Below are 18,737 nucleotides of genomic sequence, written 5' to 3'. Positions count from 1 at the left end.
TATGTGATGTATGTCTTTTGGTGATCAGCACAAGGACACCTATGCAACCAGGTTACATTTGCAAACTTTGTCAGCACTATGATAATTCCAAATTCTTCTCTAAAATATTTTATCATATATTTTTAGAGAATCTATTGGATTGTTAGGGATTTTTGGAAAAAGAGGAACCATATTTAAAATCTTACCCTGTTGTGAAATCCTTAAGATGGTTTTAGGTTGATATCTTTCTTAATTATAATTTCTGTTCTATGAACTGGCACTACACTTGAATCTTAAATCCTTCTCTTCAGATAAAGAAATAAATATTTGGATTTGGCAGGAAGACTCTTACATGGAAGAAACGAAAAGGTTCCTGCATATTTAGAGTTGTCCAGTTAGATCTGTAAGATGTTGGCCTATTTGCTGATTGCCTTACTGTATAGTAAACTTTTTCTGACCTGATGATGTCTAGAAGTGTTGGGATTACCACTCAGAATTTCTAGTCAGAAGTTGGAATCCAACACATCTGGGATGCTTACATTGAGGAATTGTGTTTTGGAATGCGACTGGATATTAGGAATACTTAATACCCAGTCCTAATACCTTATTTTATTTTATTTTATTTATTTATCATATTTGTGTACTGATCCATCTAGTATGAAAGTGACTTGTGTCATACAGCATTTAATTTAAAATATATATATAAAATTAGATGCAATTTTAAAATGTGCTTTTATTTGCATCTTAGCTTAGCTTAGCTTCTGATTTGATCAAAAAGTACCCAGCAGTAACTGAAATCCAAAGACTAATTGCCATTAAGCTTAGTTTGATATTTGAATTAAATAATATAATATCTATTTACCTGAAATAAAGTCAACTTCCCAAATAATTTATCTATGAAATAAAATTTTCTGCAAATATGATGTTTTCTTGTCTAAACTTTTTTGGTGAAAGAGCAGAATTGTCTTAAATGTAGAAGCATCATCCTTTTCTAGTAAACATCTAAATAATTCCATGCCTAGATACCATGGAGAGTGTGCCTTTAACCATGACAGATATGAAGCTATCTAAGAATGGGATCTGTATACAGATTACACCATTATGACATGTGGATTCCAGATTAATTTATTCATTACATTTGCAAATATTTTTGAAACACCAAATTAATCTAATTTGGAAATTGAAGCTAAAGTTTTTATTATTGATGTAGTGAATATCATGTTTCATTTCTTGATTTAAAACATAATAGTATTTGTTGGGGGATATGTTTTTCTTTGCATTTAGCTTATACACCAAGTTTCTGCCTGGAGTCAATTAAAATATTCATGCTGGAACAAGTACGTTATTACATATTTGACCAGTTAATAGCTCATATTGGACATAATAATAAACAAAGGTTTGTGGAAGAAGTCTCTGGCTTCTATTCTGCCCCTCCCTTTTCTCTTCCAGTTTAGCTATGGGAGGGAATTTGGGAATGTTTGTTTCTGATTTCAATTAATCAGAATTACCTAGTATGCCTCAACTATAAACTATGATCTACTTCATGACCTGAGTTATCTTCAAAAACTAAAGCTAGCCTTTTTACTAATCCAAATTAAGACAAATTGCAGTTTGATTAGGTTCATTCAGATATAATATTTAATTATGTTTAATAAAAATTATGTTTAAGGGCCTGGTGGATCAGTAGACTAAAAAAGCATTGTGATTAACACCAGCTGTCTACAATTACTGTAAGTTCGAATCTCACCAGGCTCAAGGTTGACTCAGCCTTCCATCCTTTCTAAGGTAGGTTAAATGAGGACCCAGTTTGTGGGGGGCAATAAGCTGACTTTGTATAAATATACAAAAGTATGAAGGCTATTGCTTAACGCATTGTAAGCCGCCCTGAGTCTCCGGAGAAGGGTGGCATATAAATCAAATTTAAAAAAAAATATATGGAAGCAACATTGAACTTCCTTTCCTATTGTTATGCCACAGAAGAGGAATGTGAAAACCCAAAATTCACTGTTTTTCAAGCTGTTACAATATGCTAACTTTTATTATTGAGAACCAAAGATGTATAGATCATTTGCCCAAAATGTTATTCTATGTCTCCCCATTTTTATACAATGCCTGCTATTTAAATTTTAATTCAATCCAAAATATAAAATCAAACTAGTTTTAAACCAGATTTAATTATAAAAACTAGATCTGATTTTGGTATCTTTATTTATCCCACTCAAAAAGAATGGAAAACTGCTCTGATGGCTAATTAATGACATTTAATACCTACTTTCTTGTAAAGGAGGAAAGAAGACAGAGGAGACTTTGTAAAAGCTTGCAGCACACTCATATCCATAAATGACACATCTTTTGTTGTGATGCTTAAATGCAGCTTTTGTAGTAGATTTCAGTGGTATACCATCAATTTTAAATCAGCTGGAAGCATATCTGTATTTTTAATGCCCAGAATTTTATTTTGAAATACATTTCTTAATCTTGAAGGCTTTTGTTATGGAAACATGTTGATAAAAATAGCTCATAATGTTTCCTCTATTCAAAATTTAATTTAAATAGGATGTAATTAGGGCATCTTGCAAGCAGACAAGAAGTTTTGTCCATTCTTAGCACTTAGCTAGTGTCTTTCTCGAATATTAAAGGTATAAACTTATTGTGCGTTACTATTGTTAGCACATATTGGATTCATGCTATGCAGGTATACCAGCAGTATTCTAGTGGAGAGTCCATTTCCACCAAAGTGCTGCCTATGTAAAATGTAACAGTAAAATATGTAAAAGTAAGTTTTACCGTGTTTTAAGTTGGCATCGTGACCTTGCTATATAGCTTCTGTATGACTACAAAAGCCATTCTCAGACATGAGCCTGCATTTGTTAACAACAAAAGCCTTGCCTCTCCTTCTTCATAGTAGCAAGTTACTTGGATCTCTAAAATTCACTTCTTCGGAAAGACTAGTTTTGAAGTGTACCAATGTCAGTGAGAAGTTAGCAAATTTATGATTATCATTTCAGCCAGTTCTTTTAGTTACTCCTGCCCATATAAACAAAACAGAGCGCTTAATTTATGAAAAGAAACACAATGTGAAAGTAGAACTCAAATGTGGCAATTCTTAGGAAAAAGTTTAGAATGCTGATGGCTTTATGGCCCAGTGACAAAGAATCTTCTGTTCTGTGACTTTCACCAAATGGTAACTTAGTTCAGCCAAATGAAACAAATATCTGGTGTTGGGATGAATGCCAAAATCATTTCTCACAACAACTTGCCTTAATTTTCCCCCCAGTAATTTGAAGGTTATCAAATGAATATATTTTAATAGCAAGAATTGCCCAGTTATAAGAGAAATAGGAGAATTTAGGAGATTCAAAATGTATGTAGATTACACAGAAGAGCTAAAAAACATTGAAGGTTGAGTTGTTGGAAGGGAAGCAAGTTTTAAGCAAAAATGGGCTTATGTATAGGGAAAAATCTTCCATTTAATCTGCCTACCCTTTTATTTGCTATTATTTCCATTTGCTGCTTTAGTTGAATTAGAAGAAGAAAAAATAAATATTACAAGAATGAAAACTTCCACAAGGTTACAATAATAAGTATTGTAAAAGGAAATGTGGAATGTAGGATAATAGAGGATGCTACCCTACATGTAGACCTGTTTTCAGGTTTGATAACAGATAATAGGGAGTTTATTGGCATTTCATCCATTCTTTGAGAGAAAGACAGCCATTTTCAGTGTATCTTTTAAATCTTTCCAAGGACAGAATGGATTGTAGCATTTTAATGATCTGTGAAAGATTTCACCTAGTGACCATTTGAAGTTACAAAGTCATATTTACAACAATTGCAGCCTCCTCACGGTCATGTTATCAGAATTCAGATGCTTGGCAACGGGCATGTATTTATGACGGTTGTGATGTCGTAGGGTCATGTGATCACCTTTTGCAATCTTCTGACAAAGTCAACAGGGAAATCAGATTCACTTAACAACTGTGTTACTAACTTAACACTAGTGATTCATGGCAAGAAAGGTTGTAAAATGGGGCAAACTTCATTTAATATCTGTCTTGCTTAGCAACATAAATTTTGGGCTCAGTTGTAGTTGTAAGTCGAGGACTACCTGTACCTTCTTCAATTGGACTGCTTTTGTTTGGAGTGTGTTTAATGTGCCTATATATTATGTAATTCGAGCCACTTGGAGAATTTCATGTGAAATGAGTAAAATCTAAAGCTCTGAGGCTTTAATTTCTGAATAGAAATAAATTTGGCTACAAAACATGGGATGGGATGAAAAATATGTTTTTTTGGTAGAAAAGTCAATCCCAATATGTTTTTTAAAATCTGGGTTATGCATAAAAATGCATTAGGGTGCTATCCCTGAGAGGTAGTCCAGATAAGAAGCACAATGTTGAGTACTAGTTTATCATTATCCTAAGGTTAAATTAACAGAATCTTGCAAAATCGAAAATGTTTCTCCTCTGCTTTCCTTTTACTCTCTGAAAAATGAAGAAAGTCCCTTCTGAAAAGGGCTGAGATAGCTTTTAGAGGCTGTTTTTTCCATCTGTGACTGTCTCTTGTCTCCCAAGGTCATCTCTACATGCTGTTTCATAGGGATAGCATTGAACCATTAGTCTTTATTAATAGTTCAATTATTTGAATAGACACTTTTTGGTTATGCTTGGATATAATTTAAGGCAAAGTTTAGTGGTCAGAGAATGAGCTATTCACCATTTTTTTCCCACAGGATTTGTCCAAAAGAGAAATAAGAGTCATTTGTCTATTATTTTCAGGTAAATGTAGTTTGTCTAAATTTGAACATGAAGACACAATTCTGACAACAATTTAAGCCAATGATCCAGGACCATGAACCACATTTTTGAAGCTGGTTTACTCAGGCATAAGATTTAAGTAATTTCAGCTCTGAAACAAAGTATTCAGCTACTCAAGTTAAACTAATTTATTCTATCTAAATTTAGGGTTTCATTTTCTTAATTTGATTAGAAAGTTCATTAGTATAAACCAGAAAAGAATGTTCACACTTTGCAGAATGATAGCTAAGATTACAACACAGAGATACACTTTTACTTATTTATTTGTATCATTATTTTCACAAATAACTCAAGGCAGCAATCATATCCAGCACACCTTCTTCCTCCTATTTTTCATCACCACAACAATCCTGTGAGGTGAGTTGGACTGAGAAAGTGTGATTGGCGAAGGTAGGAGTTGAACTCACAGTCTCCCACTTTCTAATCTGGTGCCTTAACCCAGTAGTGATATTCAACCAGTTCTATCCGGTTCAGGCGAACCCATAGTGGCAGCTAGGGGAAGCTCCACCCACCCGCCCGGACGTCCCGTTTTTGACGCTCTGTGCATGCGCAGAAGGTCCTGCGCATATGCAGAGGTGTCGCGAGTGAAGAGAGCGCACAAGCGCACTCACATTTGCAAACCAGTAGTGAAGGTAAGTGAATACCACCCCTGCCTTAACCATTATACCAAACTGGCTCTCTTTTTACATCAAGCATTTTTACCCTCTAATACTTTTTATCTTTAAAATAAACAGATCGTGTTTACATTGCAGCCAAACTATTACAGATAAATATGAGAATGGGTTAATTTGGGCATAGTCAGCAGATCTTTTCCTTAAACAAATTGCATAGAGTTTAAGAAAGTTTCTGGAAGTAATAGGGTATGTTTACCATAGTGTAAAAGAAAACCAGCAGCATGTGGTGGAATGTGGTTTCTTCCTAGTTCTCAGCAGCACTTACAGAGGCTTTGCCAGTGACTCCCTCAAAGGTCTCTTGGTGGGCACAGCCAACAAGGAAATCTTTGTGGTATTCCTGTTGACTCTGAAAAGTATAATACCACCTACAATAGTGTTAAATTTATGTATATGAGAATATCATATGACGTGGCAGTCAACAATTGATGAATTCAAGTGCATATTAGCTCAAAGTCTAACATGATTGAATAAGCAGGACTGATATAAAAAAGCTTAGCAGTTTTTTTCTTTTTTTCTTTTTGCTATACTTACCAGAAAGAACATATTCTTGACCTGCTAGGAAACTCAAACTCCAAATTCATTGCTATTTCAAACTCATTGTTGCCTCTCAAGCAAGACAGAAAAGAAATGTTAAAGAATTGTATTGCTATAGCTGAATGAATAGAGAAGTGTTACACGAATTATTTCAGTTTATAATTCCTGAAACTATTGCTATTGCAAGAGAAAGATTAAGGTGCATGAGAAAAGCTTATAATTATCGTGAAGGAAAACAAAATAGACTAAACATTTTCATGAATGTTTCAAAGATGAATAATAATTAATATTTTCATGTTTGAATAGTATACATATCAGATTCAGTTTAATACTAGGACTTTGCTTAAAGATGAGCAACATTCATTCTATCAGGAGAAAACATGAGATGTGCATTTGGGTGAAAATAGCATATTTTGAATTATTTTAGTTGATGAAGCATATTTAGTTTTTAATGAGAGAATAATTCCAAATATATGCAGATGATTGAAAAGAATTATCTGCTTGCAATGAGGAAATTTTTCAGGAGTAAAATTAATGTGAACGAATCTCTCCATAGTGTTTGATCAAAATAAACAAAACATATACATTACACAAATGCAAGATATAATTTTGCTAAGAAATTGTACTTATTGTCATAATTAATTCATTTAATATGAGTTTAAGTCTGTCCAGTACAGTTATTTTAGTAACTTTAAGGCTTTCTGAGATAAGAGTAACTTGTAAGATATTGAGATAGGCAAACATTTAATTCCAGAACTGTCTGTTTTTTGGACAGATCTAGCTTCTTGTTTCTCCCACCACTGCTCCAGATCTAGGATTTGAGAATCAAATGTCTTACTGCTGATTAAATAACCATGTATTGGTCTTAGATAAGTGACCGATTTTAAGAGAACTAATTATAATGTCAGAGTCTATGTAATTAATTTTCAGAATAAAGAATTTGATTTGAATATTCTGCGCCTTGCACAGCATATATGTCATAATCTAAATCAGGTCTACATTGAATTTTATCTTGCCCAAGCAATACATTCCCCACCCTTACCCCCACAGTATTCATTCTTGCAATGCCTGGGCTATTAAGTCTTATTTAGGGAAATGAAATGTAATTCTCCTAGAATGCACAAGTCGATATATAGTTTGACATTGCACAACTAGCTACGCCTGAGGGTTTAATACATACTGTACATATGACTGTTTAATGTACGGGAGCCAAAATGTGGCTTCTCTTGCTTTAAAATACCTATTCATACATATTGGTTATTTAACTAAAGCCAGTAGAAGCTTGCCCCTTAATTTTTTGACAACATAGATATTCAGTTCTACCAATTTTGTTTGGATTCTGCTAATAAAATATTTTAAAAAATTCTATACTGAGCCAAGTTGTAAAAATATTTGCAGCTTTATTATTAGGTTTAGAAAAAAAAAGAAAAAAGGTATAACTGATTTAATTATGCTTTAATTCTAATTCTTTAGAAGTAGACTGGCAGAAAAATATTTTCTGAGTGAATATATATATAAATGTTATTTCTATAAGAAATTTTCAGAACATATTTTAATGGTATTTTTAAAATTATGTAACGCTAACTCATGTTTGTTGCTTTGCAACAGTTATTAATAATGATCTTAAAACAAATATGGTTCAAAAAGCTTGTCTTGCTGTCTTCTGTAGATATGCAGTAGCTGATTTGTTATTAGACTCTGAGATATAAATAACACAATTTAGTTGGACAAAAGCTGTATTAGGGTTTTTTTTCCTACTAAAGGCTAAAAATTCAGCAGAGGGCAGTAACAAAACAGTATGCCATTGTCAGCTGTATGAAGCAGACTATATAAAAAAAACCCATCCCACAGTAAGACTATGGAATACTTTAATGAAATAAGCTGTAATAATTAGAATCTTGCAAGTCTTCTTATGTTTTAATCTTCCATTCCCTGTATATCCTCATTGAGTCAGGGAGGAGGCAACCTGAAGCTAAATTATAATCTACAGTGATTAAATAGGGCTGGGAAAAACTCCTTTCTAGGATTTTGGAGAGTTAACCCCTTTACTGGGAAGACCTGCCTTCCCAACTATGGGCTTGGTGAAAGAAAACATTAGAAGGTATCGGCCAACACTTTGGGAGGGCAACAATTTGGAGAACACGAATAGCAATCATACAAAATTAAATGGACTAATTGTTTGAGAATGATTCATCTTACTAATATACTTTGCCCTATAATATGTCTCCAGACACTATATATTTCAGTGATCTAACTTTTGTTGAACTATATAAAGTTGGTGATAGAAGAAAGCTAAGTGATATTTTTAAAAAGTTTTTAATCATATGCTAGAAATAATGCAGCATATAAACTGAACTAATAAGTAAATATTATGTAACATGATTATCTTTCAAATATGAATTTGAATAAACAGACTGAAATGAACACTTAGAAACATTTAAACCATCAGATTCTGCAGTTCTTGTAATCAAGTTATCAGCATGTGGCTCATGTCCAGCTCTTTGCCATGTGGTTTAAGTACATATAACCAAAATATATTTTGGAAGGGTGTTCTGGCTCTGTTTTGGCCTGCTCTAATTTCAAAATTGTTTTTAATATACTGGCATTCACTTTTTAATGAAAAGAGTCATTGACATTTTGGTTTATTCCTTTCATTTCATATTTGGCTCATACTGAAAAAAGAGACCTATCATTTAATAACAAAATGTTGCCATTTCTGTTGTAGAATTCAAAATAAATGCACCTTTTAATTTTCATCTTCTATGGGTATGGTTGCTATACTGAAACTCTGCAAAGTGACTGAACACAAAACAGATTATATTTCAATGGCTGTCTTCCAGTATCCTCTGACAAAGGGATGAAAATAGTTGATGGCATGCTGTCCTTTAGTAGAGTACAAACTTCTAACAACATATCAAATATACAAGGGATATGGTTTGGAAATAAACAGTAGTAGTCACTGTAGTAGTGGCCAAATTAGAGTAGCTTTTTAATCTGAAACATAAATGCTTCATTTATGACAAACGATAATTAAGATTTAATGTAAGAAAAGTTGACAGGCAATAGATGTAATAGTAATGTTAGGTAGTGACTGAATTTTTATGAAATATGTATCCCATGCGTTCTTCAGCTTGCCAGTTTGACAAGTATGTTGAAAAAGGTATAATTGTAGCAGAATTTCCATAATCGAACTAAGCAGGAACCAAGCTGCATGTAGCAGTTTGCATGTAACTGGATGAATCAGAGTAAGTGACATATGGCATTCTAGCTGTTGATCAAAAATCATCCTTAAGAAGCATGAATGCTGGCGATTGTAATTTAATAGCTTCTCTAGTGCTAAACATTGCTTATCCCTGGTTTAAGGATAAAGAAGCAAGCCCAATCTCCCAAAAATTTTACAAATATTGTAACAAATATTAAAAAATATTACAAAGATATTACTACCCAGTCATCAAAATTGTTCTGATGTCTTTGCTTGATAGGTTGCTTTTCAAAAAAGAAAGAGGGTGAAAACTTTACTTCAAATTTTAAGTTTCTAAAAGACTTTCTATCAAAAACTCATCATGAATGTCTTTCTTTGTTTGTTATGATTGCATCACTTCCTATTTGGGTTAAGACTGATAATATTGGCTTCATGCTTTCCAGAAGAGCTGCCTAGTTCTAAAATAAAAGACGTCATAAGTACAAGGATTCACATTTTATAGATTATGCCTTGGTCCTTCGAATGTTTGCAATTAGTTTAATAGTTTATTTCTTTTTGTAGCAGACAACAGATGTATCGTATCAAATGCAGCAACATGTACTGCCTGTCTTGCAGTGGGTCCTGAATGTGGTTGGTGTGTTCAAGAGGTAAACAGTTTCTTTGTATTAGTCATCTTAATACAAAGCTGTTATTTATTTATTTATTTACCTTTCCTTCTCCATTTATACAGTAGGATTTTGCAACACTTCAATTTTGACAGAATGGTGCTTGGGAAATTCCTGGGATTTCTCACACTTAGCAAATTCCAGTTACCAGGAGTCAACACTGACTTGAAGGCACACACACATACACAAAACTGACTTGAACATTGACTTGAGGGCACATACACACGAAAGGCACAGTAGTCTCAAACTTAAACTTTTTCCCATGTTTGGTCATTCATTCTCTTTTTTTTAACAGCCTCACTCCATTACAATGAGATGGGCGGCAAGCAAATTTAATAAGTAAATAAATAAAAATTATCTTCTCTGGTGCTTTATATAATAAAGCTCTTCATTAAAGTAAGGAGCTATCTTGACTCAGCAACAGATAGAGGCCACTAAGATGCATTCTTATTCAAGGTTTTAGTTGTCTCTATATTCCAACAAACAAACCGTTGGCAAAACAACATGTAGGAATAAACTTCTTTATGATCTCCTAATTAAAAATAAACTGAAATAATAATGTTTAGTGCTTTCTCCAAAAGAAAAGAGAGAAATAATTTTTATTTCTTTAATGAGGAATTCAATAAAGTTCATATTTTCTTCTATGGGCACATGAAGGGGCTTCAGATTTGCCAGGCTCAGGTAACTCTAAATGATCCTTTAGATAAAATTTCATCTACTATTACAGTCATTAAAGATGAATACCAGCATTTGTACTTGGTCTTAAGGTTATGTATTTTACCTTTACTACTGATGCTGATTTCTTATAAAATAGACTGAATATGTACTTTAATCCTACCCACATGCAGTTTTGTTGCAATGGGAAGCAATATCTCCCCTGTCTTTAAAAACAGTGGTATTATAAATGGTTTGGTTATGTTGGCTTTATTGTTGGTTTGGAATAATAACTTTTTGTTTATATGATATTATATTTTCTGGAAATGAAAGTTCTCCAACTTCTTACACTTTTATTATGTATTTTACTTTCCCCCTGTTCAAACAGGATTTCATGGCTGGAACAAAGCTGAAAGAAAGATGTGACATAGTTTTACATTTAATCCAAAGAGGCTGCAAGCCAGATTTCATAGAAAGTCCTAAAGTTGATGTAACAGTGCCCAGCAATGAGGCTAATATTCAAGTCATACCAGGAGAAGCTTCAGTGCACCTGCGTCCAGGTTTGGATATCAGAAATATTATTTTAATATAAAAACTATGTTTAGCCTTTGGCACAGTCTAGGAGACTGAAGATAAAGGACTTTGGATAAAGATTCTAACATGGTTTTTCCGTAATAAAAAATAGATTCTAAAGATTCACTCAGTTTTGAGAAAACAAATGAAAGGAATCTAACTTATTCAAAAATTACAACTGCATAATCTTTTGGATACACTAATTCAGTTAGTTGTGGACTTGGTATAAAATTACTTACAATAATTGGTTCCAACAATTTTTAATGTTCTTGCCATCTTCTTAAATAGCTAATGAGTCTGGCTGCCGCGATTATCTATTGTCTTAATTTCTACTAACCATTCATCAAAATTGGATAATTAAAGTGAATCACTCTATATTTAGTTACTACTCTCTACATCCAAATTCTGTAAATGACACTTTGTTTACATTGCCTATTTTTCTTAGGTAGATTTTGTTTTCTTAAATTGAATATTCTTCCAGGTGTGAAACCTGACTCTGATTCCAATATGCATCTTCCCTTCCCATGCATGAATGCCTGTGCGTGTGTGCATGCATGTGCACGCACACAAATACATACACATAAACACATACAAAGTTGAGATCTACCAGTAAACATTATTCTTCACTTCTGCTGCACAATGCCTGTCATTCATTCAGTGCTGGCTGCAAACTAGCCTTGATGTATTGCCAGGAGCAAAATATTCCAGCTGCTCTGCAAACTTGGAAAACTACCACCCCACACACCGATCTTTCATCCCCCCTCATTGGTTGGAACCTGCATTTCTCCTACCTTGCTTTTTTACTGGGATCACTGACAAGCTTCCCATGCTCCCAATTTCCAATTTTGTTTCACACTCACTTGATAGCAAACTCTAAAAAGGATCTGCATTCTGCAGGTGGTGGGAGCAAACTGAAAACAAAGTAAGCTGAATTTACAATGCACTGGGAACAGCTTGCAAATTCAATGGTTATGGCATAGCAAAGTTTACTATTATATGTGCATATTTAGATATGATTTAAGCATTTTAATAAATTCTTGTTTTCTTTTAAGCACCTAGGTCAGTGGTCCCCAACCTTGCGGCTTGGCAGCCTAGCTGGGAGAGAAACTGGGCTGCATGAGCGGCGGGCTTCTGCATGAGTGTGCGCAGCTCGATTTGCATAATGGCAGCCAGCATACATGTACATGCATACGCAGCTCAACTTGTGTACGTTGAACTGTACAGGATGTGCACGCATGTCGGTCTGCTGCTTATGCAAATCAAGCTATGCATTTGCGCACTGGTTCACCACTCACATGGTTCCAGATAGGCCTCAGCCTTAGGGTTGAGGACCCCTTATCAAGGTGATTTTTTTATGCCTTCTGAATGATCACTTGATGGGATGTTCATTAGTTTGAGACTCTGGGTAAAATCCACACTGTATTTGAACTAGGAAGGATTGTCAGAAAATGCAATCAATGATCAACCATTTGGATGAGGCAGTGGGAAGAAGAAAGTTGAATGAGAATCTCAAGAGATCAACCAATAAGGTTACATGTTGTGGTGTATGTTGCAGCTGTTGATGCATATGAGGATATTTATTTATTTATTTATTTATTTAATATATTTCTATACCGCCTTTCTCCCGTAGGACTCAAGGCGGTGTACAGTCAAGAAAAATATAGACACACAAACATCATAAAATTGCTAATTAAAATTATTACTTAGTTTGGTCAATTAAATAAAACCCAGAATTAGATAACATTTAAAAAACCATTCACATGTTCATATGTTTAGCCCCGCCTGTTGGAACATCAGGGTCTTGAGGGCACGGCGGAAAGCACGGAGATCAGGGATATTCCGTATCTCCGGGGGCAGTTCATTCCAAAGGGTTGGAGCCCCCACAGAGAAGGCCCTCCCCCTGGGAGTCGCCAGTCGACATAATTTGACTGACGGTACCCTGAGTAGTCCCTCCCTGTGAGAACGAACTGGTCGGTGGGAGGCTATTGGTGGCAAAAGACGGTCTCGTAGGTACCCAGGTCCTAAGCCATGGAGCGCTTTAAAGGTGATAACTAACACCTTGAATCGCACCCGGAAGACCACCGGGAGCCAGTGCAGCTCGCGTAGGAGAGTGTTACATGGGCGTAACGAGCTGCGCCCATAATCACCTGCGCGGCTACATTCTGGACCAGTTGGAGCCTCCGGGTGCTTTTCAAGGGGAGCCCCATGTAGAGAGCATTACAGTAGTCCATACGGGAGGTAACTAGGGCATGAGTGACCGTGCGCAAGGCGTCCCGATCCAGAAAGGGACGCAACTGGCGGATCAGGCGAACCTGATAAAAGGCACCCCTGGCCACGGCCGTCAAATGATCTTCTAAAGATAACCGTGAATCCAGGAGGACACCCAAGTTGCGGGCCCTCTCTGTGGGGAGCAAGATTTCATCCCCTATTGTCAGTGATGGTACTAGCTGACTATACTGGGACGCCGGAAGCCACAGCCACTCGGTCTTGGAGGGGTTGAGTCTGAGCTTGTTTCTCCCCATCCAGATCCGCACGGCCTCCAGGCAACGGGACATCACAGCAAGGGCATCATTGGGGTGGTCTGGGGTGGAGATGTATAGCTGTGTGTCATCAGCATACTGATGAACACTCACCCCAAAACCACGGATGATCTCGCCTAGCGGTTTTACATAAATGTTGAACAGAAGGGGTGAGAGGACTGACCCTTGCGGCACCCCACAAATAAGGTGCCTCGAGGTCGACCTCTGCCCCCTTGCCAACACAAACTGCGAACGGTCAGAGAGGAAGGAGGAGAACCATTGAAGCATGGTGTCCCCTATTCCTAACCCCTCCAGCCGGTGCAGTAAGATACCATGGTCGATGGTATCAAAAGCTGCTGAGAGATCTAATAGGACCAGGATAGAGGAGCAACCTCTGTCCCGAGCCCTCCAGAGATCATCCACCAATGCGACCAATGCCATTTCTGTGCTGTATCGTGACCTGAAGCCCGACTGAAATGGATCCAGATAGACAACTTCATCCAGGTATCGGGGTAGTTGTCGCGCCACCACACTCTCAACAACCTTCGCAACAAAGCGAAGATTGGAGACTGGACGATAATTTGATAATATAGCCGGGTCCAGGGAAGGCTTCTTGAGGAGGGGCTTCACAACCGCCTTTTTCAAGGCGGCGGGAAAGACACCCTCACTCAGAGAAGCATTTATAATCCCCTGGAGCCAGCCTCGTGTAACCTCCCGGGAGGTTTGAAGCACATTGGAGGCAATATATTTTCAGAATTGAATACAGACTTGTTTGTTGCAAATATCTGCTCTTTAAGTTAGGAGTATGTAGATATAAGCTTGTTTTAATGCCAAACTGGTGCTAAGGTATGTTTATACAGACAAGAATAGAAATCATTGTTTATTCGGAATGCTCTTGGTTTGGAAATTTAGATATTTAATTTGATGATTAAAATTAAGGAAAACAAAAAGTCCATTCTGACAAGCTGATTCAGTCTCTGGGAGTTATCTAAAGTTTGAGAGCTGGTGAACTTCGTTTGTAAAGACATAAGGTTAACTTGAGCATTGATATATTGAATTCTGGTTTGTTCAGAAATCTAGCTCCAAAAATCTAGATGTATGAACCAGATACATATAAAGAATTTTCTCTGAGCTACTTTTTAACTGTAGCAGAATTTACTTGCCAAACATATACCTCGTCCCTAATCCTTTGTAAGTGAAGGGGAACTTCAGACTGTTATTCATCTGCCTAAAGTTTCCCTACCCAAATATTATTGTTTTCAACATCAACACAATTCATCATTGGTCTAGTGCATTGTACCAAGACTCCTCATTCTTCTTGGTAAATTAACTTGCTTACAATAATATTTTTTAAGTTGATGATTCCAGCTGCATTGAAAGACTAATTTCTAGTTTTGCCTATGATCAAAGAAAGTACAATATAATCAATTTACAAGGCTAACTTGAAAAATTTTGGGTTTCATAACTATAGTATTTCAGTGGGCATCACCTTGCAAGATTAGTATTGACTCATGTGGAATTGACCACAGTATAAATCTAATAAATACATAAAATGGCATTGTGCATTGCATTGGGTGTATGCAGACCCCCTTTTGCATATCTGTACTAATTTTAGTGACAGCTTTCATTCCTCAGTACTAGAGAAAGTTCTTCATCCCAGCATTTGGATAACTCAATTAATACAGCCACCATAACAAATATGTCATTTGAATGTTGCAAGCAATGTAGATTTTTCTGGCTATTTCAACATACATAGAATTAAGGCAAATACCAGTACCTTTTTTTGCAGTCATGGAGAAAGCATAGAAGAAACAAATGTAGCCCAATTGACACTGATTGCAGGTACCTCTACTAATGGTCCATTCTTTTAGAATCCTCTAGTTCAGGGTCCCCACCTGGTTTCGTGGACCTGCATCAGTCAACGGTATGCCATAAACTGGGCCGCACAAACAAGCAAAGCCTCATCCGCGGGATGCGGGCGGCACACAAAACCATGCCCCCTCTCTCTAAGGAACCAGCCCCTGGTGCCCAAAAGGTTGGGGGCCACTGCTCTACTTCACACAAAATCACACACAATATCCTAGAGTAGATAACCAATCAGCTATGAACATTGGCCAGGGCATGGAAATTTTAAAATGCATCAATGTGCTCAGATAGCATTGTGAAATTTCTACCAACTTAATACATCTACAGTCATGTCAGTAAGGGAGAATTACCTAATTGCTCCCTATTAAGAAAAGATTATAGGTTGTCCTCACAACCATCCATTTAATGACTGTTCAAACTTACAACAGCATTGAAAATAATGACTTAGACCAGGTTTCGCGCTTGCAACTGTTGTGGCATCATCATAGTCACACGAACAAAATTTGGGCACTTGGCAACTAACACATGTTTATGACAGTTGTACTGTCCCATGGTCATGTGATCAGCATCCGTAACCTTCACAGCTGGCTTCTGACAAGCAAAATCAATGGGGGAAGCCAGATTATCTTAAAAGCTTCATGATTCACTTAACAGCTGTGGGGAAAATGTCATAAAATGAGGCACAACTCACTTAACAACTGCCTTGCTTAGCAACATAAATTTTGAGCCCAGTTGTGGTTATAAGTTGAGGTCTACCTATTCACGTTTCTGGTATAAAAAGATATGTTAAATAAAAGCCTAGGTAACTATAGTGCTGTTAAAGCACTTTGCTACTGGGCCCATCATTGTTTTATTTCTATCTTGGGGAACTATAAGTACATATAGAACATGGATATCTGCAAAGGGGAACCTACTCTGGATTAACTGTGATTAGATAAACTCATTTGTACCAGATTTGTGTACATGCACATAGAACTTCATGCACTTAAACTGCTTTATGGCAGAAGTGCACATAGTAGTATGAAAATGGTCTGCTGTTGATTATGACAAAGCTCATGCTATAGCTCTAAAATCCACCCGTGGATGACTTATAAGAGGTTTCAGTTGATTTCAGCCAATAAGAATGATCTTATAAATTTAGATTATTTTTCAGGGCTACTTTGGCCAATCTTTTCATTATCCTATTCCATTCTATTCCCTTATAATAGTAGTCTGTGTGCCTGAAAATAAAAGAATGCGGTATTCTGAGCCAGCTGACATTTCAGGAAAAAAAATCTCCAGTCCGTTGAAAATCAGCTTTTTAAAGTTCTAACATATTTCACATTTTATCCTCTTTCAAGAAAATTGGCATAAAATAGATGAGTTTATCCCAATGTCCCTGGCCTGTAACAACCCTGTTAGAAATGGTAGGGGTTGCCTAAAGCCACATAGTTTGTCTGTTTATATAAACCTACATAATTTTCTTATTATCATTAGCAAAACACAGGAAATTACACTTGTAGCAGAAGTAATATTTCATTGAAGTAGTGTTATGAAGTAGATTATTACTAATTCTGCTACAAGAAATGAGTTTCATAAATTCGGACGGGAAGTGCTAAGGGATTTTTTTTTTTTTTTTTGAAATCTCATTTACTTTTTATTACTTTCTATCAAAGGAGCAGAAACAGTAATAAGTGAGGATATAAAGTATATCTTACAGTTTTTTAATTACTATAAAAGTACAGTGTTGTACTTTTCCCCCAACTATGGAAAAAAATGCCAACCCTGATGTAAAATGGATTTATCTTAATGATACTTTTAGAATACAAAACATCCATTTTTAAAATAAAATAATTTTTAATTTTATAAAACTATAAAATTTTATAGTTTGATCAACATCCAGATAGCACAACTATCAGCAGAGAGAGAGATATAATATTTATTCCTATCTTATTTTTTGGTTAAAGTGACATAAATATCTAATGCTGATAACCTAAGATAGCAGTTACTTTTTCTAAAGGCATGACCACAGCAAACGAGGAGAGCAGATGTGCATATATTAAATTTCATTGAGAATTATCCTTATTAACGCTATAGTTTAGTTACCCCCCCCCCGCCCTTAGGGAAATTATGTAATAGGGGTCCATGGTGCTCTCTAGCTTGCTTGATTTCTTACAGACCTTTCATTACCCAAACTAGGTAACATCATCAGTGCTAGTGTAAGAGACGGGAATTTGTTTATTTATTATTTATTTATATTCTTCCATCTCTCTGTTGAGTCACTCCTGAAAACAACAGTTCCCCTATTTGTTATGGACTATCAAGCAACCACCATTGAAATAATAGCTTTTATTCCAACCATAAGAATGCCATGCCACATGCAGTAGGCCAGGGAACTAAAAAAATAACAGTGAATCTAAATAGACATAGAACCATCAGAAGAAGGGAAAAAGTGGTTCACAGTAACAGCATCATAATCACAGTGTTGTGACACAAAGTCCAGCCCTTTTCTAAGCCCATGGAGGTATTACATGCATGCCTGAATGGGGCAGAGATAGGCAACATCATGTTGTTTTTGTTTTGTGTACACCACTTGTGTACACCAACTTCCTAATCATGGCTAAAAGCAACAAATAGATTCATTCACAATTCTGAACTGTTAAATGCAGTTATTTCACAATTTGAGACATAAATATTATTTCTTCACATAATGCTAGAGTAATTTATATACTTTAAAACTTGCATAAGTTTTAATATTAAATTTGTTTCACCCAGTAAATCTTTTTTTTAAAATAATCAAGTTGAAATCTATCATAAAATATCTTATTTCGTAGCATAACCTTTTGATCCAAATTTGCTTTCTTTTGTGCTTTGATTTCCTTAGGAACTGTTCTCTGTGTTTATGCATTTGTAACTTTTGTTCATTAGTATTGGCCAAGTTGTTCTTCTGTCTTTTTCCTACTTTATCTCTAAAAGAAAGGTATGCAAACATTTTTATTGGACCATGATCCTAATGAAACCCTAACTTTTGTCTTTCTAAATATAGTTCAATGCATATCAATTTAATCACCTTTGTTGGGAAAATAACTGCCTCTAAGGTAAATTATTTGGGAAGGGGGAAGACATTTCTTTTAGCATTTTAGAAGAATGGTATCACTAGATGATATTCCATTAGTAAATAATTGAACAAAGGGAATAGAATTGGGGCATTTTCTCCTTTTGGAGATTTCTATACTTAGTGATACATATATAATTATGTATCATATACATATATA

The 18,737-nt window shown here is 35.6% G+C and overlaps 1 protein-coding gene across 3 annotated transcripts in view; it reads left to right on the top strand.

Annotated features, from left to right (window-relative positions):
- The window catches only part of ITGB8 (integrin subunit beta 8), a 45,236-nt gene that overhangs the window by 3,649 nt on the left and 22,850 nt on the right, over positions 1 to 18,737 (top strand). For 2 of the 3 annotated variants that reach the window (XM_034402401.3, XM_034402399.3), the window contains exons 2-3: positions 9,768 to 9,853; positions 10,914 to 11,085. In XM_034402401.3, coding sequence (XP_034258292.1) covers positions 9,768 to 9,853; positions 10,914 to 11,085 — 258 coding nt within the window. The remainder of the gene's footprint in view (positions 1 to 9,767; positions 9,854 to 10,913; positions 11,086 to 18,737) is intronic. The other variant, XM_034402400.3, reaches the window with a different exon arrangement.

This window comes from Pantherophis guttatus, chromosome 4, assembly GCF_059756535.1.
Source record: "Pantherophis guttatus breed Tessera chromosome 4, ASM5975653v1, whole genome shotgun sequence".
NCBI classification, from domain to species: domain Eukaryota; kingdom Metazoa; phylum Chordata; class Lepidosauria; order Squamata; family Colubridae; genus Pantherophis; species Pantherophis guttatus.
Note: the sequence above shows the minus strand (reverse complement) of the source record. Positions and strands in the feature narration are given on the sequence as shown.